At 43.1% G+C, this 27,075-nt stretch overlaps 1 protein-coding gene across 1 annotated transcript; it reads right to left on the bottom strand.

Moving 5' to 3' along the window:
• Positions 1–6,118: 6,118 nt before the first annotated feature.
• Positions 6,119–19,430, bottom strand: ARX (aristaless related homeobox). Its single transcript, XM_020989867.2, has 5 exons — positions 18,941–19,430; positions 16,007–16,859; positions 12,900–12,945; positions 9,562–9,890; positions 6,119–7,003 (listed from the first exon to the last, which is right to left on the bottom strand). Exons 1-5 carry the CDS (start codon positions 19,131–19,133, stop codon positions 6,763–6,765), a joined length of 1,662 nt encoding a protein of 553 aa, XP_020845526.1. The 5' UTR covers positions 19,134–19,430; the 3' UTR covers positions 6,119–6,762.
• Between the last annotated feature and the right edge of the window lie 7,645 nt (positions 19,431–27,075).

The raw sequence follows: 27,075 nt of genomic DNA, 5'->3' as shown, positions 1-27,075 counted from the left end.
ATCTTCAGTTTTCCTCTAAGTATTATTGCCCCTAACTAAATTGAAAACTCCTTGTAAAGCAGGATTATATTAATTAATCATATGCATTAAGTCCCTACTGTGTGCAAAGGCTACCCTATCTGTCTAGTATTAAAGGACTAAGAGATATATTTTGATTTTTTGTTTCACAGATCACCTGCATATTTCTTAACTGAATGATTTACATGGCAGAGAGTAAAAACTGTTCCCAGGGTCCCTCACTGATGATGGATTAGGATTTCAACAGGCTTTCTATTTCTTGACTTGTGTTGGGTCCAACTGCACAGAGTAAAGTTGAGTTGAGGGAAAGTGGATGTTCCCATTCCACTAGTAACAGATTGGCGGTAAATCTTTGACGGCCAAGATTTTGTGGAGCCTAAGCAAAATTCTAATTCCTGGGAAAAGGTAATGCATCCTTTGGAAAGTGAGATCTGGCCCATATCAAAATCCAGAATCTTTTCCTTGCAAAGGAGGGACTTTGAGACCAAACTATCCCCCAGCCCTTCCCACTTTCCACTGTTAGCATGAGGAACTCTTGACTTTTGTTGTGGAGGGAGGCTGGGAGAGTAAACAGTTCTAATTTTAATTGGCTCCATAAGAAGTAAATTTAGATGATCCTGTGACTGCTGTCCCAGACTTGAGGGGGTAACCAAAGTTCCCAGATTGAGTGTTTTGGAAGATATGGCCACAGAAAGAAGCCTTCCCACTCCCACTTCTCCTCAGCCATGGCCACCTTCTCCTTCCCATCAAGCATCAGAATTTTCTCAGTCACCTTTCAGGTTTTGTTGGGGAGAGGGAAGAGGCGGTAGGGGTAAGGGTGATACCAAAACTGCAAATCAGATTCACAGACGATTTTGCATTTTATTTAAAAAACAAAACTCAGCGATAAACCCTCTGAGACTTAGATTTCCCTCAAGCTGCTAAATGTGCTGCTCCCATCCCCAAACTTGAAACCATCTTTCCCTCACTTTTGGGGAGGGGGGTGGGGGGGGAAGAAGGGGGTTGTCTCTTGGGCAAATCACCTAAATATTTCTTAATTGAACGGTTTGTCATGGAGGTTCCTTATAGCTGTTTAATAGATTAACTCATCTGAGCCAGCTTCAAATTTCAGATTAAAATTCCTTCATCCCGAAGGCAGCATTATCAGGTTGTTGGAGGCTGTTTTCAAACCTTGGTTTTGAATAGCAGCGGCTCTGCATTAATTTAACCACTAAGCTAATAAGTAGGTTTCGTTTTGTTATGCTAAGCTTTATTGCTTTTCTTTTGATCAGAATGGTGTTGTTGAGCAAAGCAGCAGACAAGGCATTCTTTGATGAGGGAATTAGCGCTCTATTCTTCCTCTATTATTCATAGCACAGTGGAATATGTAAGTACCTGAGGGTGTCAAAGGAGAGCAGGCTCCATTGCAAAGTGTTCGCCTTGTTTCTCTCAATAGCTGACTATGAGATGATAAACCGCTTAATACACTGCACTAATTGGATGAGAGCAAAAAGAGATGGGAATTAAGGCGAGGCAAAAGGAGAAAGTGCTACCAGCCTTCATTCACTCTTTCACCACTTTAACGGCACCAAAGGAGGCACAGGCTTTCTATAAGCAGACTAGAGGTTTTGTGCAGAGATAAAATGAACCTGTTAGTGGATTCAAGTAATACACTAATTATTGCACAGTATAAATACCACTACTGGTTTTATAACAGGGAGGTAAACTTCTTTTGAGAAGGTTATAGGATTGCTTGGCAGTAGTGTAGATCCTAATAAGAGACCAGAGTAATAACCCCCTGGATTAACAAAATTGCTGCTTGTAGAAGTATGATTCTGGCTTTTACGAAGATTTCAGGAGAATGAATAAAAATGACTGAATGACATTTCTTAATGTGCAAGTGGTAATCGCTCCCTTTTCTTTAAAGTTTAAAAAAAATATGTACTTGTACTTCAAACTGGACTGTTAATAACGTCCAGGGACAGTATGACTTTTCCTTTTTGAAAAATGCTTCCCTAGGTAGCGAGTTGTATGTGTGTGTGTTTAATCTACTGTCAGTTAAATATGCAGATACTTAAGGGAATTCTATTCTCCAAAACACCATTTCAGCCCACCAAACCCTCCCCCCCACCCCAATTCAGACGCATCTATATATGCGCATAGATACACATATATACAACCACATTTTCTCTCTAAAAGTGGTGAATTTTTACCATTTATAATTTCCCATGGTCAACTTTTCCCTCTAAAGATCTCTCTGCCCCAAGTGATGTTTAAAAGGGATTCTACATTTCCCTTATTTTCAATGTTTTTATTTTTTAATGGATCACAATTTTGTTTAGTGGAGGGGCATATTGAGAGGGAAAGTAGAAGGTAGAGGAGACAGCCTTCCACAGGCACTGAGTTCAGAATCTTGGTGAGCTCCTCTTCTCCCTGTCAGGCCCCATCCACTAATTCATCTAAGACAGTCAAATGCCTCATATGTGGACACCTCTAGCCTGCAGGTTAATGCATCTCACACTATAAACCAACTTTGGCATGGCCAAGGCCAAAGCAGCACATGACAAAGATATACCTTGATGGCGGTTTATATGTGTGTGTATATGTTTATATATGAACATGCATATACATAAATGTGGGTGTATATATGCCCGTGTATATATACACATGCCTGTGAATATTGATACAAATGTCTACACATGTGGGCATATATAATAAATGTTACTTAATTGCTCCTTTCTTCTTGCAATTTTCCACCTCCCTAAAACAAGTAACTTGAAAATAGGAGTTTGGTGACGGTCTACTTCTTCTCATACTCCCCAACCTATCCCCCCAACCTATCTCCACTTGGTTCTCCACCTTCACCAGACATTCCAAGGACACCAGCCCTGGGGGGCTTCTAAACTGGACAGCAGATGGTGAGGTATTCTGCTCGGACGTAAAAGAAGACAGCATTACGACGAACCGGGCTCTCTCCTGCTCCTGCCAGGCGCAATATTTCCTGGCGATTGTAAGACTATCTTGGAGGAGGTTTGCTTAAGATTGGGGGTTGGGAGGGAAGGGGGTCAGGCTCTCCCAGCATTGTAACCGCGTTCCCAGATATTAGGGCCAAATTGGGTTGCCATTCATTAATAATGCTCACAATAAGATTAAATCATTCTGGAAAATCTCATAAAATCCCCCTAAGTACGCTCCAGTGGCTCTTTCCAAACCCCATCATTCAGCACTTGGGGAGGTTTGGAAGAAGAAGAAAATTGGTTTCTTTGCTTTTAATGCTGCTTTGAAAAGATACTCAGAGTTTGTCATGCGTGACATGTCACATGTTTAATATGGACTTGCTGGAAGTCAGGGGGTCTTTAGCGTGTGATATTTATGGAGAATATTAAGTGCAGAATGAGGTCCCTCCAGCTGGAGAAAGTTGAAAGAATAAGAGGCCTTGGATCCGGCTTGTTTGCAGCATCAGAATGACATAGGATTAAGAGTTTGTAAAACAAGGCGAGGAGCTCTCATTGGCCAGTAATAAATGTAATCCTTGGAGGTAATTTCACGCAATTTGCCTCTGCTCCAAGGAAGGGTCAAATGAGAAAAAATGACTTAGAAAAGAGTTCATTAACAGGAAGAATGGTACTGTTACTCGTATACCATCCAATTGGCAGCCTAGAAAGGAAGGGGGGAAGAGGAGGAGAGAAGCGGAATCCTGACTAAACAAAAAGGCAAAATCCCAGGAAAATTTATATTGATCATAAAACGGAGTACCCCGTTGCAGTCCCCATGAACATGCTGGCTTCTTTCGCCCGGGGGTGGGGGTAGGGAAGATCTCTGAAATGTGAGGACTAAGAGCCACCAATGTATCAGGGCCGGTAAGAGAAGCCTGCTCTCTCCTCCTCTTACCCCTCCAGTTCTGTCATTCGCTTGGAATGGGATAATGCCCGAGACAGACATTTAAGTTTGGAAGGGCAGAGAAAGTGGCATTCCACTAACACTTCCTTCCCCCACGATATCCTGTACTAAGGTCCCTTAGGCTCCTCCTATCTCTGCGGTAATTGAGGGGAGGGGTGAGAAGAGGACGAGGAACTCGTACTACAGAGAATTCCGTTTCCCACCCCACTCCAAAGGTACCGAGGTTCTCTAAAGCGAAATATAGGCCTCCATTCAGTGCCCCGTCATTTGCTCATTGCTTGTTCTGTCATCACGCTTATCTCCCCTTCCCTTTCTCCCTAACCCTTTTCCTCTCTCCCCATGATTTCTCTCTCCTTAGTATCTTCTGTCCCCCTACGTTCTTCTCTCTCCCTACTCGCACTATCTCCTCCATTTTCCTCCAGTTTTCTATTATGAGCCACTCTATGATTCTTTGACCTTTCATTCTTTCCAGGGCCCCACTGCCCTTTCACTGAATTTTCATAGCTCATAATGAAGTTCAATTACAAGGTGCCAAATGCATATCAGCAAAACCGAAGCTAGTCGCTTTCCTAGGAATAATCCCAGGACTAAAGGAGCGCAAGTATCTGTATTCTTAGATGGTAGTTAATGAAGGACGGGGGAAAGTTTACTAGTTTACCTGCTTAGGCTTACCTCTGCAGGTTCTCTGAGGGCAGAGTATAGAACCTTGTGGGTAGGCTAGGAAGAGGGAACTTCGCCCACTCCACTTTGAACCTACATTCCTAAATCTACATATCAGTCCTCTCCAGATGAAATGTTCAAGGATATAGATTAGAAAAGAGAAAGAAGTCATTTGCCCAGCTTGCCCTAGAGTCACACTCTGCCCAGCCGGAGTTGGGTACAGATTTCCACTACGCGTTAAAGCAGGCGCTTATAAAAGCAGGGAACCAGAGTAACCCGGCAAGACTTAACCAAAGCTCAAAGAAGATGTCAACTCAGGTTAGTCACGGAACGCCAACCTCCTTCTTGCCCCTCCCCCCCCAAAGGTCCGGTGCGCTAATTACTACAAATTGAAACTAATTAAGCTCTTCTTCCCTTTCCCATCGCCCTCTAATCATTAAAGAGGCGCACCACGCTGTCAGAGGGGCTGCCATAGATTGGTAACCAATAGTAAGTCAAACACGTTTCTACACACACACACACACACACACACACACACACACACAACACACACACACACACACCATTGCTCGCTTAGAAGTGCATCGCGGGATTGTGGATTGCCAATTGATTAGTATCTACTGTTTTTATGAAACCTTGGTTTCGCCCCCTCCCAAACACACACACACACACACACACACACACACACACCCCTTTACTTGGATCAGTGTTTCCCAGATAGCATCGCAATTATGCCATTAGAGAGCTGACACGTTCATCTTTTTCCTCTCTCTGCCTCTGTCCTGTATATCCCAATTCCCTCCCTCTCTTTCTAGAGTCATCCACATTCACTAGCGCGCGCACGCACACACATACACACACAAGCATAACACCTTCTCTGAAGTGAGCTCCCCGGTTTCTCAATCTGCCCTTTTACCTGTCATCTCTTGGGTATACACTTCTAAGTACAGCCTTAAGAGAGCAAGTGGTACCTTCAATAAGACATCTTCCCTCTGTTTCAAGCGAAAACCCTCCGTTTTCTTTAAAATGCATAAGCGAATACCAATACATGGGCCCAACTAATGCCATGAGGAAAAATTACATATTATTTCTAGGGCACATCCCAAGAGATTAAAATTTCTGTTAAAAGAAGAGAGGCCTCCACTCTAGCACCACCACCTGAGTGACTCTTTGGTTACCTTCTACGATAAAGTGATTCGCCTAGTGCTGTGTTCCTGAAGGCATTTTTCACACTCTCTTTTGTTAAACATATATATATTTTTTTATTTTCTGAGTGTGGCACTTCTCCACTGGATAGCAAGGAAAAGTGAGAACAAGAACAACATTACACAAAAGTACTGTACCATTGCCTTTTTTTTTTTAAAGGTTTCAGGAACCTCTACAGTTAATAAGTTAAATAAAGGGTCTGTGTACATAAATATTTGTCTAGGAACCCTATCATATCTACAACACAGTAAGAATCTACAGAAGGACAAACTTTTACAACACTACACTGAGTGCAATTGTTTTATAACATTTCAAATATACAAAGCTCTGTTCTTTTTTTTATAACAATGGTATGTACAGAATCAATAATCACAGTTTAGTAACTTAAACAGTCCATATTCTAGCAGTGTATTTCCCTTTGGTTTGATATAAAAACCTTGGTTGGTGTAATGATAAAGAATAGAACAAGAAAAAGATACCCCTTCCCTCATAAGTGCACTGGTTATCATACAGCATCAAATTAACTCTCTTTCTGCCCCGGAAGCATCCTTGGTTGAGAAAACTCAGTAGATCAAGGTGTGATTTTTAAAAGATGGGGAGGGAAGAACAGGAAGGGGAAGAATCCAACCTTTAAAAAGCACACACATTAAATATTATACGTGGAATCCAGGGAGAAAAAACAAAACATGGTAAGAAGGCGACTCAAAATATATTTTACATTGTGACGTCATTTTAAGAGAGATGAAAGAACAAATCAGCAGGTTGGACATTTAAGGGGAGAAAAAAGGTACCAGCCAAGGAATTTGCTATTCAGGAGCTGTTAGTGTTGGTTTACTCAGGAGAGCACTGTAGCAAAGGATGCTTTCTTTCTCCAAGTTCCTAACTCGAGAACCTCTCCAATGTCTTAGTTTGCTGGTCCTCTTTTTTCCATTTGGTCTTGACTGGTGCTATTTGAGGTGATCTTTTATTTGATTATCGGTGGTGGTGCTGGGTCGGGTTTTAACACACCTCTTTCCCTGTGCTGTTCCCAGGGAGGATATTGAGCTGTGTCAGCTGAGCGGCGTGTTCTTTTGCTTTCAGCCTCAGAGCTGCTATGCTTGAAGCCCGTCTGTCTGCGGCAGCTGTGGCGGGGTCTGAGAGCGCACTTGACTGCACCCCGCTATCCACCGCAGGAGTGGGCTGTCTCAGTAGGGCCGCAGCGGTGGAAGCACTAGTCAGAGGAGCCATCGTGGAAAAAAGCCTGCGAGGAAAGTAAACATTGGGGTCAACAACCGACGCAGTTTAGGTATTGCCACACACATACATACATCCTTTTTTCCCTCTTTTTAATTTTTTCTTTTCTTAATGAACTCCCTTTAACACGTGTTCAATGCTTTCAGAGCTTGAGGTGTGAACAATGTGACTTTTTTTGTATTGTGGGGGAATTCGGTCGGGTGCTGAGGGGGCAGAAGACCTGTTGCAAAATCTCAACTTGGCATTCAGAAGATTTTTTTAAAATCTAATTTTATCAAAGTTGTTAGTGACAGGCTTGTTCAGGAGAGTACCCTGTCAAGAGTAGAGCTGATACTATGATTTATGCTGAACAGAGGTATAGATTCCAAAGCCAAATGCTTTCTCATGATCATCCAGCATTTAGGAGAGGGATAAAGGAGAGAGCAGGGGAGAAAAGGAAAGAGAAAGAGAAGAAATGAGGGGGGAGAAAGGGAGCGAGGAAAGGCGGGAGAAAGAGAGGAAATGATGGAAAGAAGAAGAGAAGATTGGGAGGGAGAAGAGAGGAAAGAGAAAAGAAGGAAGGAAAAGGAGGGAGGGAGGGGGAGAGAGAGAGAGAGAGAGAGAGAGAGAGAGAGAGAGAGAGAGAGAGAGAGAGAGTGAGAGAGAGAGAGAGAGCGCAGTGATAACGCTTAACTCTCTCCTTAGCTCTATTCCGGTTTGGGGTTATGTTCTGTTTTGCTTTGTTTTTGTTTTTGTTTTTTATTTTTTCCTCCTTCCCACCAATGAACGTCTATGTTGGCTTTCTCCTGGGAAGGCTCCGAAGTCCCTGGTGCCCGGTGTGTCTATCGACTCCTTAGCCCTGATGCCCATTCCCTGCAGGAGGTGGTATGCCTGTTGATTTCCTCACAGTGGAATGCCAATTACTAGCCCGAAACCTAGCATCCCTGCTCAATGACACAATCTTTTAAATGCCCTTCCCTCTAGTTTGCCTGACTTTTCTCCCCAGAGCAATAGCCATGAAGAGAGGGAGTGACCCCCTTGACTGGCACATGAAGATGTACAGACTTTCCATTAACCAAGGAGGTGATTATTGACATCATCACTGCTAGGAACTGAACTATGGTCCTTCTAAAGCTATCGGGGCCTTATAACTAAGCCTCAGCTTGTTAAGCCTGGGCATTGGCCACCACAGAGCAGTCACCGCCTGCTTCTCCTTTGCCTTGGCATGGAAAGTAGAAGCCAGGGTTGGTACTGAGAGGAACCAAAGGCAGAGCTGGACTCTCTTCCCAACTCCCCAAAGAATGCCTGGTTCTTGGGCTGGCCTCGCTCCTGAATGTTGCCCTAGGTTTGTTCCATGTTCTGTTGGCACCTTGCTTTGAGTTTTCCACCCTTGAATAGTTGCCCTTAGGAAAGAGTCAGAAAATACTGCTTTGTATTAGGAAATCCAGTTCTCCTCCTCCCTCTCCAACTTACCCCTTTTACCTTATTCCCTGTCCCCCTCCCACCTATTTTAATCTTACAGCCCATTATCCAGGCTGTTGTTAGTAAGCTTTTACAATTCACTTTTCAATTTGTTGTCAGGAGGAAAATACTAGAAGCAGTGCATTAATGCTGCGGGAGAGCTGATAAAGTGTGAAATCATGCCTCCATGCAGGGGGCGTGACAGAACTGTAACATCACTTGTTCCATTAGGTAAATTGAGTCACTGACTGCAATTTGATGTACAATCTGTTTAATTTCATTGGTTTGTATGAAGAAACTAATTTTACTTGGAATTTGGTTTTTCCCCTCCATGAGAGATTTTTTTTTTTTTTGCTAAGTGGCTGCTCAGTTGGATGAATCTATTATTTCTTTGTTCTCTTAAAGAGAGATCATTGCAGCTACATTCAGTTTTATTTTCACTGCACTTTCCAACTTAATACATCCTTCCTTTGTTTCTTTGTCTGTGTGATTAACTACAGACTTTTATTTCATCATTTGATGTTCATTTAAAGAAAGGGAGCTATAATATAAGATGAATTATTTCTTTTATTTCCTTGTCTTGTACCACTGTTTGATTCAGGTGTAACATATAGGGATACAGCTTTAATAGCCAGTCACTGGAGTGACAAGATGGATTCAGCTTTAGGACACTGAGAATGTCAGACCTCAGTGTTAGCCATACAAAGCCTCAGATCAGCTTCTCTTGAACCTAAGTCCTTGTTCCTTTCTTGGTCTGCCATGCTGGTGAACTAGATGACCTCCCATCTAGAGGAGGGATCACCAACATGGATTTTGCTCTCTCACCCCTCCATCACCCATTATTGGCATTATTCTATGTTGATACCTTAGGATTATTATATGAGAATACAATTATTGCCCATAAAACATAGCTATTTTTAATCACCCTCAGTAAGACTGTTTTCCTGAAGGAATAGAAAGTCTCTTCTAGAAATTATTTTGGTATTTTTTTTCATTCTTTCCCCTTTCTCTTTCATCATTCTATTCCCTCTTACCTCTTATCAGGCCCTTGGATGCTGGAGAGGTTTTTTTTTCTTCTTGTATGTTTTAAATGTGTGTTTAAAAACACAAGCCGAATAACATTACCTTCCAAATGCAGGGCTGATGAAGGCTGGATGCCGAAATACTGCTGCACCCAGGAAAGTGCTGAGGCCTAGTGGAGTCCCACTTGGTGGCAAAGTTGCAGAACCAGGTGGAGGAGGTAGACTGGGAAAGGCAGCAGCAGCTGCAGCTGCAGCAGCAGTCCAGGCTGAGTCCAGAGCTGGGTGATGAGGAGGGAAAGGGCTGGCATCCAGGTATGGACTGAGGGGGTGGGTTGCTGAGAGAGGACCAGGAAAAGGCAAACCTGGAGGGTGAGTCTGAGCTCCAGCTTTCTCCCTTTTTCTCCACTTGGCCCGTCGGTTCTGGAACCAGACCTACAACCCCAAAATAAACCTCTGGTGAATGACTCTTTCGTCTGCCTGCTTGGAAGGGTGCTTTAAGCCAGATATATGTTCTCTGCGTCAGATTCTCTTTTGGAACTGGGTATTATCTCTTTCTTCCTCCCACCTCACTTCTACCTCTAGTCTTGATTTCATAATCATATTGTGCTTTGACTTAAAAAATATAAGACTGTTCTATGCCATATCTGGAGAGAGGGAAAAAAAAGGCATGGAAATGGGTCCCTATGAAATCAGGAAAGCAGGGAAACCACAGTAAACAAACACTATTCTACCAGGTTAACTTTTTTTTCTGAATAGATTAGTTCATTCTCCAGTTTAAGAAGAAAATAAATTTGCAATTTTTGGAATGTCCACAATGGGCAGAAACAATTATATTCCATACCAGTGTCTATTTTCAACTATTCCAGGTTTATATAACACTACAATTCTCAACTTCAGCAATGTCCATGTAATGAAAGCAAGCTAATCAACTTGTCTATAGCATATGAAATGAGCTGCTTATAAAACAAACTATGATTGTAAATTCTCATGCATGTGTTACATACACAAACACATTCAGTTCACCATATACTGAGCTTATAGATATATTAGCTATAGTAAATGGGTATTCAAAATATAGTAGTATACACTTTTCCAAATCTTTAGAGCATTCGTATTTCCTAGTTTCTTTAGGATACAGATTAAATATATTTTATTCAGGAAAGATGGTATGATTTTGTGATGTTCTCAACATAAAATGCCTTTCTATTTAGTAATAGAAAGCAGCCTAATTAGAGATCTTTACCTGAAATACTTGCTGTAGCTATCAATGTTCTAAAAATAATTCCCAATAGCATCAAATGACTTTTTGTGTAATCTATTCAGTACACCCACATTCCCAAGATCTGCTGGGGCTCTTGAAAGCTTTAAGAGTTAAATCATAGAACAACATCATTGGTGGCTTCTGTGTCCTGACAAATGTCTAAAAAATTAAGGAATTCCAATTCCAATATGTATATACAAAATTGCATGAAGAAATAATATCAAATAACAAGCAGGAGTTCTGTTTCTCTCTCCTTCCCCCACCCAAAAAAAAAAACAAAACCATGCAGGATTGTCAAATGTAGGTTGAGAGCTTAAGTTGTAAATACCCCAGATTCTAAGTTTAGTTTGACTTTTAAACAGCCTTTGTAATTAATCAATAAGAAAAATCAGCAATCAAAATTGATTGATCTTTTCAAATGGTGTTGTGAAGGAGGAAGATCTGAAAAATTCTACATGTTTTTCATCTTTTTTTTTAAACCACAAATCTTAAAAGCTTGAGGAAATAGACAAAGTAATGCAGTCTTATCTATGAATGGGGGGGAGGGAAGAGATAATTTTTATGCATGGTATTTTCTGTTTTGAATGTGATTTCTAATTGAAGGAAAATAGCAGTAATATCTTTGTTGCAATCAAAGGAATAAAGGAAGCAAAGTTGTCCAGAAGAGACAAAATGTCCTTAAAGAAAGTGAAAAATCTTTCCCAATCTGATTTTATTGCCTAGCTCAACCTCAATTATCGAGATGTCCCTACTGCAATTCTCCATTATTGAATTAATACCTCTGAGTACACCCAGAGGTAAACTAAGGGACTCTAATAATTCATATTCACTTAATTACATCTCCTCCAGTGAATAGGGGGAAAGGAGAAAGGAGGGGTCGGGGGGGACCCTTTCTTTCTTTTTAAAAGTTATTTAACTTTCCCACGACTTGTTCCCCTGAGCTGAAAATACTGATTTGCTGTCACATCTCTGTTTGACAATGGAGAAATGTGTCAACAGAAAGGAGGGGACAGATCTCATCATTAACCCCTCTAATGCAAGAAGCTGTTGTGTATTAAATGAGCCATATGGAATTTATTATGCTTTATCAGCGCTTGATTTTAACTGTAAAGTGATTTGCTCAGCTTCAGACCCAGAGACATCTGTTTTCTGTTGGCAATCAGGGCATCCCAATGTTTATCGTCTCTTTGGTTATGAGGCTTGGGTTAGGAAATGCACTCTGGTATGGGGCTGCAAACACCTTTAATAGCATTGCACTCACTCACTATTAGATCAATGCGGGCTTATTGCTATAAAAAATGGGAAATCAAATAGCATTAGCCAGCTCCTTGTGCAGGCGGAGGGGAAATCAAACAGCATTTTGCCTTCAAATGGCCCTGTTTGTTCTAGCACTAAGTGGGCTTTTATGAAGCCCGATTGGAGACTTAATCGCAGCCAAATACCTGCTTGGAGCTGAGCGGATTCGTCTAACAACCAAATCCGCGTTCTGCCCGATTATTTCAATCAGAGTAAGTTTGCGCCAGCGGATTGTTAGGTATCGGGGCTAAGGCTAGGCTCCCGAAGTGCCAAGCAGCCTGGGGTGTTTGAAACCCCGTCTCTATCCGTTGAGCTTCTCTCTCTCTCTCTCTCTCTCTCTCTCTCTCTCTCTCTCTCTCTCTCTCTCTCTCTCTCTCTCTCTCTCTCTCTCTCTCTCTCTCTCTCTTCCCCTTTAGGATGATATGACTTTCAATTTTATATAGAAATTGTATTATATATGTGTACATATACATACACACACATATATATACACATATGTAGTGGATAGATGTTTTTATTTTAAGTTGGACTCCTGATTTCAGCACAACCTTTAGAGACCAAGTTTTGTTGCCCTTGACAGGGCCCACAACATTTTGTCCTAATCTATATGGCTAGACGTCCAGACTACATTGGAGGAGAAAAATGCACCTCTAGACAACACTCCTCTCTTCTCTTTCCTCTTCTCCTACTCTCTGTCTCTCTGTCTCTCTGTCTCTCTCTCTCTCTGTGTCTTTCTCTCCCTCTCTCTCTCTCTCTCTCTCTCTCTCTCTCTCTCTCTCTCTCTCTCTCTCTCTCTCTCCCCCCTTTGCTGTTCTTTCATACCTTATCCTAACCACAAATACAGTTTTATCCCATTCCTGGAGGATGGCCCCTAGGGAACTCACCTGTACTCGGGCTTCTGTCAGATCCAGTCTCATGGCCAACTCTTCCCTGAGAAAGGGAATACAGAGATCAGTGTAGTGAGATGCAGTCACCCATTGGACTCACTGTACCACTAAGCTAGAGTCTTTCACTGCTCCCATACCTGGGGATTAGTTAGCAAACACACCTTGCAGATAAAGCCTTGGTTTATTTGCAAAAACCTTAAGATCAAAAACATAAATTCACAGTCAACCTCTTTTGCTGCTAAAATGAGTTTTTAGAATAGATGATAACCACACATTGCTAGGTGTAGGATTTTTTTCTTTAAAGAGATGAGTCTAGATGTGATCATTAATGCACTTTCTAAGTTTATATAAGGCAAAACATGATGGTGCTTTCCTCCTCTTACAAGTATTCTTTACTTTGTCAGTCAGACATGTGATCATGTGAAATTCTTAGACCATGTTCCTTCTTAACATTTTGTTGGTAGAGAGCACAATACTAGTAAAAAATAAAATCAATTTAATACTTAGATCACTGAATCAGTGAGAAAATGCAGCTGGGCATCTATCTTAAGCCTTCCCTCTCACCCCACCCCCCACACCCGTTGTCTGTGTCTCTGTCACACTCTCTCCCCCTATCTCTACTCCTTGTGTCTCTCCCTGGTTTTGGGATTTTGCACTCTCACTATTTCCCTCTCCCTTCCTCCCCCTTCTGTTACATCATGATCCCCGTTACCCTCTGGAGTTATGTTAAGCTTATTAAAGGTTCAGTGGGGGCAATTTTTCAATTAAAAAATACTGTGCATTTCCTGTTTCAAATGCCCACTATAAACTCTGCACATCACAGAGAAGTCAGTTTAGATGAAACTGTACCTCATCATTGTAGTTATTACAGCAACAATTAAGACAAATAGGAAACCATTAAGATGTTGTAAAACTGCTCATAATCTGTTTACCGAAAATATGAGAGCTTAGAATATAATTGGATCTCCCTCTGATAATATGAAAAAGTTGGGCTAGCTGAGCATTGGGACCCAGGACTAAGGGATGCTGCTCTTTGCTAGTCACTAGGCCTCACCTGAAAGTTTCTTTCAAAGCCTTCAGCATAGGGGAAGCTAAATCTGTTCCGAGCTTCCCTTCCCCTCCATCCAGCTGTCTAAATCAAGTCTTTTACAGCTAGATTAAAAGAATCTCTTTAATAGAGAAGGGTGGGGTAGGAGTAACTATGGGGGAGATGGCAATGTTCCCCTCAATCTGTTTCTCTTGAGGGAAGTAAAAAAAAAAAGGTGGACACTAACTCCAACTCAATCGGCCTCATTTCTCTTTTTCACTTTTAACTTGTATCCATTTGCAGTATATGGCATAGTCACAGTGAAATAATGGTTATTGGATTTTGAACTTTAACTTTAAAAAAAAGCTAAAAGAGGGGGATGGGTGGAGGATCGGGAAGGCCAAGTTTAGCCATCCTCTCACTATGAAATCCGCTATTTTCTGCATCCTGTTGGGAGAGAATTTTAGAATGCAAGATCAATTATCGTTTGAAGGCCATGCTAGACGCTAAAGTATTCACAGTATGTTCTCTGCTTTAAAGGAGTAGTCATTTTTCTCTTTTAACATTCAAATTAAAAAGCTCAAGTCGTCTGTGAAGTAGCTGGTTTAAGCTCGTCAAGTAGTTCTCTAAATATGTTTGCACTGCTCCAACACCCTTGCGTATGCTTCTTCTCTCTCTCTCTCTCTCTCTCTCTCTCTCTCTCTCTCTCTCTCTCTCTCTCTCTCTCTCTCTCTCTCTCTCTCTCTCTCTCTCTCTCTCTCTCTCTCTCTCCAACTGGGTAATATTTCCTCCTGACCCTGGCTTTCCCCCAGTAAAAGCAGGCTATAAACCAACTGAGCTTTGGGCTGAGGTAAAGAAGGATGCTACAGCACACCTCCCAAATCGGGGATCAACTTTTCCAGATTAGCTGAATTAGCACGGTGCATACTTTCTCTCCCTGCCTCTTGAATATACATTAAAAAAAAATAATAATGTAAGACTGATACAGAGTGCAACAAAATATTCCGATCCATAATCCTCAACACACAACTGGATACATTTTTCCATCATTCAAAATTTCGTATCAACTTCATAAAGGGAATGCAATGCCCATGATTTGTCATGCATACACATCCAAAAATTTTTGTTAAGCACATTAATTAAACACAAATTCAGACTGTAGGCAGGCATAAATATATAAAACCTCGAATGGCTCCAGAATTTTACTCGGACACATATTTTGGGAATCCTCAAATCAAAATACTTTGATCTTTTTAAAGGACTTTTCTGTAGGGCTAGGGCTCTAAAGTCCACTGGGAATACTGTAACTGATATCCCACAGGCTTATCTGTGAATATGAAGGGGGTTCAGCAAGGCAGACGAAAATAGATCATGATTTGTAGACCTCACCAGAGCCAGCGCTACCTGCTCTAGGCCAAAGAAGTATGCAGCAAATATAGCCTGAGTCTAGAACGGGAAAGTTCGACCAGTCCTTTGGGTATGTGCTCGCTTGTGAATCTATTTGTTTGCAAGTCTGTTAGAAGAGCGCTTTCTAGTCTGGGTAGGCAAGCTAGTTTTCCAAAATAATTTAGAAAAGAGAAAGAAATTGGGCTTGGTGATGGGAGGGCAAAAATAGTCCCACCAAACTTTGATCCCTTTGAAATAACAGTGGGACTGAAGGGAAGGAGGTTAGTAAAATCTATAGAGAGGGGACAGGGGCGTGTGGTGGTGGAGGGGTACTGGAGAAGAGGCAAGAGTTTGGGTAAGTTCAGGGACAGTAAGTAGGTCCTGGAGCTAAGGCCGGGAGACATCTGCAAATAGTGCACGGGCTCGGTTTCTAGGGGCTGCGGTGCTCTCCATCTTAAGCCTAGTCTTTTTCCCGGGAGGACCACTACTGTAAATATTGCCGAGAATGGTAGGTCCAGGTTCCTATTCCTGCCTACCTGCTTGTCTATCTGTACCTCTACCTCTCAGACATCTTCTCACTCATGGCCGTCTAAGCCCGACTATTTGTGTGTGTGTGTGTGTGTGTGTGTGTGTGTGTGTGTGTGTGTGTGTGTGTAAGGGGTGGGGGGAGTTCTAGGAGAGATGGCAGTACCTGGTGAAAACGTCGGGGTAGTGGGTTTTTTGGAAAGCTCGCTCCAGTTCCTCCAGTTGATAACTGGTGAAGGTAGTGCGGTAACGCCGCTGCTTCCTCTTGAGCAGGCCCTCCTCGGAGTCACTGCCCGCGGACAGGCACACACTGTCCTCGCCATCCTTGCCCTCGGCGTCCTCGCCAGGGTGCAGCAGCAGCTCCTCTTTGGGGGACAGCTCCCCGCCCTCTGCGGCGGCGGCGGCGGCTGCTGCGGCCGCAGCTGCAGCAGCGGTGGCGGCGGCGCAGCGCCTGGGCTCCTTCAGGAGGCCCCTGCCGTCGTCCTCCAGGAGCTCCTCCTCGTCGTCCTCCAGCAACTCTTCTTCTTCATCGTCCTCCTCCTCGTCCTCCAGCAGTTCCTCCTCGTCGTCCTCCGGACCTGGGGGACCGGAGGAGGCGGCGGCGGCCGAAGCTACTTGGCTCAGCCTGTCGTCCGGGTGCGGGGCGCCTCCCTTGCTCCCCAGCTCGTCTAGGGCGGGCGGCGGTGGCACGAAGGGGGCCCCGTTCTCCCTGTACGACTTGCTGCGGCTGATGCTGACCTGTGGCGCTTGACTGATTTTGAGCGTGTCCCAGGCGGAGGTGGCCCCAACCCCGGCTCCGGCTCCGGCCCCGTCGGGCCTGTCTCCAGACCTCTGCTGTTGGGGTTCCCCGCGCGGGCCCGCCGCGGCTGCCGCAGCAGCTGCTGCCGCCGCCGCCGCCGCTGCAGCCGCCGCCGCTCCCTGCAAAAGGCGGCCCCCTCCCGGACCGTAGAGGCGCCTCAGCTTGGGGGGCAGGTGAAGTTCTGCTTCGAACGGAGGACTACTACCCTTCGGGGAGCCTGCTGAGGAAGGAAGGAGGAAGGGGTAGAGAAAAATAGCGTGGACAAGGAAGGAGAAGGGAGAGAGACCGACAGAAGGCCGACACCCCAACAGCCGGGACACATACAGGGAAAGAAGAGGATGGGGTGGGGAGAGAAAGAGAAGTACACAGTGGGTCAATGTCAGTGTCCCATGCACAGCTACCAGTTGTCACCCAAAGGCAACTGAGGTACTGGTCTGTTCCATTTCCCCTCTATCTCAATCCTCGGATCTCCCACTACTTGAATACTCCGTTCCACTAAGACTTTCTTTCCCAGAGGAATCAGACAAGAAGCCCTGGAATCACCAAGGCCAGAGAAGGGATCGTGTTTGGGGATCTGTGAGTCGGCTAGTGCAATTCTTAACCACAGTCTCCTGGTTTTGCCCCCTCCTCCAGTAGGTTGGTAGGGGATCCAAAGAAGAGGGCGAGGGAGCTGGCAGGCCCTACTCATCCAGTTGCACTAGAAAACATGCCACGGGACAGTTGGCACGGTGCCCATAGCTTTCAACTCCCAGTTTCACTCTTTCCTCGCACATACACACCCACTTTATTAAAGAACATTGTGCATTCATTCTCTCAGCCCCCCAAGTTTTTTGGGAAAAAGAAAACATTCTAGCATCAAAACAACTTTAAAAAAATCCCTTAAAACTTTGCTAATTACATCGCTCCCCGCTTTTCTACAGCTAGGGGATGAGGCTGTGGGGCACTGCAGCTAATCCTTGGCTGGCGCTGAGCTGGGGAGAGGGGAGATGCCCCAGCTGGAGGCCGCTGGAGGAGCAGACAGACTCTGGAGGTTCTGGGAGCCCTGATCCGTCCCCAGCCAACCTGAGGGAGGGGGGCGAAATCTTTCTTACTGAAACAAGCAAAATTCCGCAACAGCCAATAAGCCTTTAAAAAGAAGTGGGAAGAATGGGGTGTGTGTGGTGGGGAGAGTGTTACAGGGAATGCGCCTGCCAAATAGTCTGCTTAGGGCTCTTTCCCTTCGAGGAAGCGCCTGACACAAGTGCTGCCACAAGCTATAAAAAGAAAGGGAGAAAGTCAGTTTTATTTTAAATAAACGACTCTTTCTCTTCTTCCCCCATCCCCGCCCCAGTCAGTCTCCTTTTCCCCAAAGGAAGGGAGCACTGGCTTGACCGCCAGCTTTAAGATGTCAAAGGCGAGTCTGCGGGGAATTCTTCCTATCCTCTAGAGATTCACCTCACTTCCAAACTTGAGTAGAGCAGGTTTGAGGACTTGCTGCAAAATAGTTGTTCTGCATTTTAAATCACCGTTTGAATGAAAATCGCAGAACCTCATCTGGAAAAAGAGAGGAGAGAGAGAGAGAGAGAGAGAGAGAGAGAGAGAGAGAGAGAGAGAGAGAGAGAGAGAGAGAGAGAGAGAGAGAGAGAGAGAGGAAGACTAGAGGACAGAAAGAGAGACTCCTCGAAAAGCTGCATTTTTCGTGTGGTTCAAATACCATAAGATGAAATTTCGGACACCCCAGTTAGACATTTTCTGCAGTGCTTCAGTTAAAAGGTCCCTAAGAAATATGTAAGGAAAAAAATGGATCGTGAGGAAAGGAAGCCTGAGGTAGAGGAATGACATCCCCCGCCCCAGTTTGTTTTTCTTCAGATACCCCCAGATTTTGCTGCTTTGAGGTTCCCCAAGTCGTTGCTCTAAAGGATTTGATCCCGGAGAGCACCTGCCATTTCTCTGCAGCACACCAAAACCAATCTCCAACACGACCGATATATTACTTTAATAAGGCAGCAACATTCAACTAACAACCAGAAATGTTCCTCTGTCTACGCTCTGGAGAGAGAAATCTCCTGTCAGAGTTTTGGGGGTTTTTTTCCGGTTTTTTTTTTTTAATATAGGTCCCTGAAAGGGTGGGTGCAGGCAGCAAAGTTTACAGGCCTTATCTTCCTTATCTATCTTCCTCTTCTTCCTCAGTCCCTCTCCCTCTGTCCCCAACCCTTCCTCCTTCCCAAAAACAAAATAAAAAACCACAATAATTTCACTTCGGGAATGATATTTAGGCTGTCGCGATTTGCAGTTCGAAGGATTGAAAGATTTGTTTCTTACCTTGCGCGACCTTATCCTGATCTGTCCGGCTGGACAGAGAAGGCAGGCTCTGAGCAGCTCCTAGCAATCTCATTTTACAGGGACTCCGCCTGCCCAGGATGCTGTCTATGCAGTAGGAGGAGAGCAAAGTTGGAGATTTACTTTTGCATTCAGGCCTCTCAGAGCAGTTCTCCTCTTGGTACTGATTGCTCATGGTTTTTGGCTTTTCCCCTTTGCGTAACGAGCTGGGAGGTTGCTGCCTCTCTCAGAAGGCTGGCTGGCTGGATATGTGTGTGTAGGGGAAGTGGCTGGCTTTTTTTTTTTTTTTGGTTTTGGGGTTTGGTTTTTTTTTTCCTGTTGCTTTCCCCGCCCCACCCCCTAGGCTGCTTGTTTTAATCCCCCCTCCGACGGCTCCCACACTCGCCCCTCTTCGTGCTCAGGACACCAGTAACAAGTGTAGTGAGCAGCAATTGCTTTGCTCCGGAGTCCCTCTCCTCCACGTGCTGGGAGTCGTCCCCTGATTGGTTCTCGCCAGAGGCTGGGCAGCATTAGGCTACTGGCGAGAAGTAAAACTCGACATGGATTTCCCGAGGACAGCCCTCAACCACCATCACCAAATAGAAAGTTCATTGCCCTATCCTTTAGAACTTTTTTCTTTCTTTTCTTCTCTCTTCTTAAAAACAAAACAAAATAAACTCTCGAAGGCCTTATCTGAAGCTCTGGTTATTCCCACCCCCAACCCCATCCTCTCTAGACTACTTCTAATGACTCTAATACGCCTTATCTGGGAAAGCCATTTCTGATGCTACGGTCTCTCAGCGGATTCGTGAGACTAGAGATACATAGGAAGAAGGCCAAGAGACCGGAATGACACAACAAAGCTGAACTCATAACAAACACAGTGCATCTTAAAGCCGCCAAGGTATCTGAATGCAGCATTTTGTACAGTGTCGGACACTCAGTGGAGTGCACAATTAAAAAAAATGTTTATTTCTGTTAATGCTGATGATGACAATGGCCAGCCGAGAAGCTAAGGAGTGGGCAGGGGCTGAAATCTGTGGTCGGTCTCAACATACACACAATCCACACAACGTGAACTCCAGGTTTCAGTGGTAATATCCTCACCGCCCAAAACGAAACACACGTTGCTTACTGATTTTTGTTGTTGTTTTCCTAACTTATTTGGAGTAGGGAGAAGGAAAATTGTTAAAACGAAGTTTTGTAACTAACAAAACGGGGAGCTCAAAACCAGGTGAAGAGGAGGAAAAAGAAAAGGCCGAAGATTAGGTCCGTAGGATTTCCTTCAGGTGTCTCTACAAATTTCCCTCCTTTTTTCCTCCCTCATCGACTTCACAAGTTCTGCTCCCCACCTCGCATCAAAATTATATTATTGTAGCAACCTGAGACCACACTGAACAGAGTTCTCCTGGAAGGTTAGTTTGGGACACGGAGGGTAGCAGAGACTCATTAAGCTCTGAACAATAGGGGGCTATTTTCCAGTCTCATCGTTATCGCCTAAAATAGAAGACCCGTCTGTTCTAAGACTTGATGGCACAGATGAGGGTCCCAGGAAAGGAAGAAAGGTAAGCCTCTAGGGCTAGGGGACATCTTTAACAGCATCACCCCCCTCCCAAAAAAAAAAGCCGAGGTGTCCGACACCTACAATATCAAGATCTGAACCAAGATTTAAATTTGTAAAGTCTAGATAGCGAAACCCTCGTATTTATTCTGCCCCTGCCGGGCTTCCACAGACTTTCCAGCAGCTGCGGCATAGTTTAGGGCCCAGAGGAAAGAGAAAGGGAAACACTAAGCTGGAAAGGGGGGAGGTTGAGTGGTGGGATGGGAGGTGTTTTAGGAGGGGTTGGGGGAAGGGTAATCCATGTCGGGTTTTCCCCTTTTTCATCTTTCTCCATTCAATGTGTCAAAGAAGAAGCCTTTTTACAAAGGGTTATACTTGAATTGCATACAGTCAGTATTTAAAAATACAAGGATTCATAATTGGAATTTTCACTGTAATAAACATCTGGATAACTCTTTTAGATGCTAATGGGTGATAGACATTCGGCTGGTTTGGCAGAAGTATTTAATATACAACTTGAGAGGGATGAAGTGACGATAACTGCAACACCAATCCCGGGGGCATGTTGCAAGGCACTCACTCCCTCTCACACCGAAGATTTTTAGTTTTCTTCTCTTTTAGCCGTTTCTGCTGGATGGGGAGGGGTTTGGGGAGGGGTGACTATGAAGTCGAGATATCTCAGATGTTAGGTTGTATGAGGCATTTCTGGGACTGAGGGACACCTGGTGAAGCTTCTCCCCACTCCATTTCCACTTTAAAACACCCTCACCCCCAATTTATTTCTCTTGTTTCTAAGAGACCAATGGTGCCATTATTAATAACACCTTAAATTTAGTACGTTGTATTGTCCTGTCTCAACTTAAATGATTTTCCTCCTTTTCAGCTTAAATAGGTTTGTTTTATTATATAGTAAAAAACCATCACCACTCACAAAAATGCACATTGACTTAGTCCTTCCTCTTGTCTCAAAAGTAGATACTCTAAAGACGTGTGTCTCTTCTGAACAAGGGACCCACTTGAGAACACTCTTAAGATTTCTTCCAAGCTTCTTGCTAGAAATTACTTACTTTCCATTTTCCAGCCAAAACTACGCATTGGAAATCCACAAGACCCGGTTTGTTTCTCTTCTTAACTTTGTGTCTCTGCAAAGTATATGCAGGAAAAGGACAAAAACCGACAATAAGAATAATGGAAAAAATTAACACAAGTCTTTCGTTTTACTTTGTTTTGGGAGACTCCAATAAGTGCTACACTCGAAGTAGAAGACCTTTAATACCTGCCCTTTTACCAATGAGAAGTTGTGACATTCTATTAAACATAGGTTCCTGTTTTAATCATTGTTAAAAGAGTAAGTTAAAATATAATTTTCTGACTTCTAATTAATGACCATTGTAAACAAATCTTAACCAGATTTTAGAGAACCAGTGATAGAACCCAAAGTCTTTCTTTTCAGAGTGTATTAAAAGATCCTTTCCATTTGTTTTTCCTGCTGTTCCCCCCCCCCTCCAGTTTTCTTATCATGTTTCCGAAGTGCCATTCTGAAGTGAGGATGCATTTCTGGAGGAAAGTCCATTTAACTCAGGGAGAATGGCCTGACCTCAGTCACAGTTTACAACCAGCAGCCCTGAAATGATCATTGTTACAATTCAGTTACCAACTTCAACAAGCTACAATTTACTTTCCCTATTTATCCCTCGTCAGTTATTGCCATTCTTTAGAGACATAGCAATTAAAAAAAAAAAAGCCCAGAAACAAAGTTTGCTGACATATTTAGTAGAGAAATAACCTATACTCTTATTGAATCAGTGTCTCACAGGAATTTGTGATTAAGGTTTCTAAGTGTATTATCCTTTATCTACTTAAAAAAACCCCAACACTAATACAAAGTAAGAAATAATTAATAATTTGAGACAACAATATAATAATCTAGGTCTCTTACAATAAGAAAGGAGCAAAAATAACTTTTTAACTTTGACATAATTTGATGTTTGCTGAACTTAAAAGGGAAGCACTTTGTCCTTTCTTGCCTTTTAATCACTCATCAAATTAATTGCATTTTAAATGTGAATGTTATACATGATTAAACATTGTTATTCATGATGCCTAGGATATGAAGTCTTTCAGATGTGTAATTATTGATTTATTTTTTTTCCAGTGCTGCCCTTTTCTTTGAGAACATGACTTCTGGATTTTTCCCTCTGCTTCTATAATCAATAATCAAAGTTAAACTGGCAATCATAGCTGGAAAATATACAAAATATAGCAAGAGTAGAAATCTGTGATTTATTGTGTTTTTGAGGTGTTGTGTTATTGAGGTTTTTTACCAGAACAGGAAATAATAATTACCTAGAAGAGGCGAATGTAAAAAAAAAATCTTTCCTTTACATGACGATAGCTAAAATTTTATATTGTATTTCAAAATTATATTGGCAAGAAATGAAGAATAAGGTGGCGGCAGTTAAGTGCCATTATACTGGAAAAATGTGTTTGGGAGAGAGTTAACCTTGAACACTTTCATCTGAGATGTTTTAATATATTGTGCAATATACACATAGATAAATAAAGCTGTAATGGGCTTCAAGCAGCACCGTTCTGGTAGGGTCCCCCTAAATTAAGATCAACCTCTTCAAAACATATATTTAAACAATAGAAATAAACTTCATTGGAGTCTGACTACCAATTTTGGAAGCATTGGAAGGGAAGACAATGAGTCCTGATTACATGCGAGGATTCTCTGTGATGTGATATCGCCTTTGCCAAGTCATTTTGTTGTTTTATTTATTTTTTTAAAACAAACTTTCATTCATTTATGGTCTTCTGCAACCTGCTAATTTAACACTGGAGCGCGTTATTGCAGTGTTAGGAGGAGAGAAAGAGGGAGAGAAAACAACAATACTGCAATGATCCAAATGATACAGTAGAATTATAGCAATTATAGTTCTACTTGTAGAAGAAAACCTTGCTGAGATCAGCCAAACAAACTGATGCCTTGTAAGGATAACAAGCTTGTGGATTGACAGCCAACGCTGAGAAAGGCAGGAGGGCACAAACGGAAATATTTGCCTTTTTTTTTTTAACTCCAACCAGCCAAGATTAACCTCCTCAAATGTTGCTTTCATAACAATATCCACTTCAACTCGATGAATCCAGAACATGGTATATATTTTATTCACAACTACAGGTTTATCCGCCTGAAAGTGTGGTAACAGGACATGTAATATCACTCTCTTGCTTAGCATTCACTTTCACTCTCCTTTTCCTCTCCCGTTCTTCCTTCCACACAAGGAAGCTTTACCCAATTTATTTATTTATTTGTTTATTTAAAAAGAAACGATTGCGGAGATGTCCAAAGGGACTGATAATTGGATTTCCAGCGCAGTCTCTTCATCTGGTTTAGTTTATTCTTCTCTCCGATCCTCGAGTCCTGTAGGATCCGTTAAATTGGCATTCAATTCTTTGGCTAGGAGTGAGTTGTTAGAAAACAGCTCTCAGAAGTGTAATCTCAACCGCAGCAAAGTCCCCCGAGGTAATGGACCTGCCATGTCTAATTAACGCAGTGCTAATAAAGTAACTTTTTCTTTGCTAACTCCACCACTTTCGGGAGAGATTGGTGGAGGCACTGAAGGGGGGGGGGGATGTGGAGGGTGAAAGACTGAGAAAAGAGATATAGAAGAGTAAGAAGGAAAGAGAAGACAAAGGAGGAAGGGGAGGAAAGGAGGGAGGGAGGGAAAGAGAGAGACAGAGAGAGAGAGAGAGAGAGAGAGAGAGAGAGAGAGAGAGAGAGAGAGAGAGAGACAGAGAGAGACAGAGAGAGACAGAGACAGAGAGAGATAGAGACAGAGAGAGACAGAGACAGAGATTCCTCCCCCTCCCCATTACCCCACATTCAATCACTCTAACATTTTGAAGCCTAGATTCACACTGCAGGGAAATATGGCAGCAATTCTGCCCCTTTCGCTTGGGACTCAAGCCCGCACTTACGAAGAAGGTGTGTATATACACGAATGTGTGATTCAAGTAAATGGTTCCCAAATCTCTTCACAGACCAGCACCCTCTCCTCTCCAACTCTCCCTAGCTTTCTACACAGCGCCAAGTGTTCCAAATTCATATCGGGAAACTTCTTATCGGGTTGGTGGCTGGCTATTCCTATGGATGCAGGAGCTGAGCGGAGAGATGAAACGTCTACTACGTAACTCCTGCGTTTTGCCGGCTGAGACGCAGGGGGTCTCAGCTTTTCTCGCCCCTTTGGACCGCTGAAACCAGAGCCTAGAGCCTGGTGAGCAAAGAAGAAGGGTGTGTGTGTGTGTGTGTGTGTGTGTGTAAGAGACAGAAAGAGAGAGAGAGAGAGAGAGAGAGAGAAGAGAGAGAGAGAGAGAGAGAGAGAGAGAGAGAGAGAGAGAGAGAGATGTGTGGGGGAAATAGTTGAAGTTATTTTGATGGGTTTCTCGCGGCAGCAAGACATAAGCACATGTGCCCCCCACCCCCCACCCCGTGCCCAGATGACTTGGGCACCACTTTCACTTCCCCTGGACGCCTCTCGGAGCTGCAACAAGAGCTCTCCCCCTAGTGGGTACTCGGAGGTTGGGCTCGTGCCCTGCTCCCAGCTCCAGCCTTGTAAGCGAGGGACCGAAGTTGGCAGATTGAAGTGTTCATGAGGAATGAATGGGGGAAGAAAACAAAAGCTCTGGAAACATTTCCAAGTGTTCAATAAAAGACCCATCTGTACCTTTCTTTTCCATAGTATTCGCAATTAATATCCATCCCATGCAGATTATAGGGAGATAATTACTATATAGAATTCTTGTTCTAATAACTCAGGAACGATAGGCTCCGCTTAGGAGATAATTGGGGGAGGGGGAGTGGAAGGACAAACACGCAGAGGGTACAACAGAGGTCAGATTAGGTGCACAAGAATAGTGAATCATCAGTATCAGTGATCACCTCGAAGGACCCTCTCCCATAGATTCCTTAGTCTCCGAAGTAGATTTAGAGCTGGAAAGAATCTTCGAGGTCATCTAGTTCAACCCCTAACTTGACAGATCAGAATACCTAGACTGGGAGAGATTGACTGGATGCCCAAGGTCATATAGGTAGTAAATAGCAAAGACAGGATTTGAACCTAAGTCCTCTGATTAGAAATCCAGCAGGACTAGTATTGATAGTCCAATAATCATCGAATTAATGTCTGGAAGGAACCTTGGAAATCATCTAGTCACAACACATAAGAAAGTAAAAGTGACTTACCCAAGGTCACACAGGCAGTAAGTAAAAAATTTGGGATTTTGAGCCCAAGATCTCTTCTTCAGATTTAGTGTACTTTCTTAATCTTCAAATGGCTATTCAGTTATCTGAAGTGTTTCTCAAACCACTATCCATGAATAGACATATATCATATATCCATTAGCATATAACATATATCCTATAGCAATATATTATACAGTGCTTTAAAGCTTGCAAAGTGTTCTACATAGGTTATCTCATCTGAGCTTTACAATCCCTACCCTGTAAAGTGTTATTATTATCCCCACTTGCAGATGAGGAGACTGAGGCTGAGAGAAGTGAATGTATTTGTCCAGAGTTACACAGCTAGGCAAGTGTCTGAGGCAGGATTTAAACTTAAATCTTCCTGACTCCGATTCCTATGCTCTTATTCTTTTTGCCCACAAGAAATACCACAAAGTGGTCACATTTACCCCACAGACACCAGCAGGTGAGAGAATGTGAGAGCCCAGCAGAGTCTTTTTTTTTTCTTCCCCCAAATTAGGGGTTATTTCTGGCCTCCAACGCGTCTTCATTTGTCTTTCCCTAGAGAAATGTCCTCACTGAAGGTACTCTTTTCTAACTCCCCATTTCAAGTTACTACAATGATAATCTACGAAGGTCTTCTCAGTCTTTCTAGTGGCAATATTCACAGTTAGAAAAGCCTGCGGCCTCAGTTTCAAAAGCTTACCTTGGGTTTTTAAAAATAAAACAAGCCGCTCCTTTTTGGTCCCTTTGACCCTTGGAAACTGGAGTATGTGTGGAGGAGGACCAGCTGGGAGCTTTTCCAGTACACATGTTTAGTATATTCCCCTCCTGTCTAGGAAATGATGAATTTTTTTGAAGCTTCACTTTAGTACTTGGAATAGAGAAAAAATTTGGTGAAGAGTTTAAATAAAGAAAAATCTCACCTTCACTCATGCATACCAAACGGTGGAAGGAATGTTATTTGATATGCCCTGCATGTGTGTTAATCCTAACTCATTAATCAGGAAGAGGTTTTTTTTGTTGTTTTTATCATGCTTCTTAAGGCAATGGTATAGCATCCCAAACTCCTCTGGTTAGATTTGCAGGGATCTGATTTTTTTTAAAGTTACCCTAAGGCCATGGGGGGTGGTGGTATTTGTTAGGTAAGAGGCAGGAATTAGGAGGAGTCCTAAAGGTCTGGTTCAGTGGCCTATTTTGTGTATTGTTTTCCTAACTGGTTACTTGAGCGCTAGGACTTTTCCTCCACAGAAAATACAAATGTTCCAGTGGGCTGCGTATGGGGGTGGGGGAGCAGATGAAAGGGGTCATGTGGGATGAGGGAGTTAAGTC

Source organism: Phascolarctos cinereus, unplaced genomic scaffold, assembly GCF_003287225.1.
Source record: "Phascolarctos cinereus isolate Bilbo 61053 unplaced genomic scaffold, phaCin_HiC Scaffold_726;HRSCAF=1367, whole genome shotgun sequence".
Lineage (NCBI taxonomy): Eukaryota > Metazoa > Chordata > Mammalia > Diprotodontia > Phascolarctidae > Phascolarctos > Phascolarctos cinereus.
Note: the sequence above shows the minus strand (reverse complement) of the source record. Positions and strands in the feature narration are given on the sequence as shown.

What these genes read in the sequence shown, in the direction of transcription:
- ARX (XM_020989867.2), bottom strand. Translation starts at nt 19,133, where the DNA reads ATGAGCAATCAGTACCAAGAGGAGAACTGCTCTGAGAGGCCTGAATGC. An exon ending in TCAGGATAAGGTCGCGCAAG is followed by an intron (nt 16,860 to 18,940) that starts GTAAGAAACAAA and finishes TTCCTTCCTCAG; the next exon opens with CAGGCTCCCCGAAGGGTAGT. An exon ending in TGACAGAAGCCCGAGTACAG is followed by an intron (nt 9,891 to 12,899) that starts GTGAGTTCCCTA and finishes TTGGGGTTGTAG; the next exon opens with GTCTGGTTCCAGAACCGACG.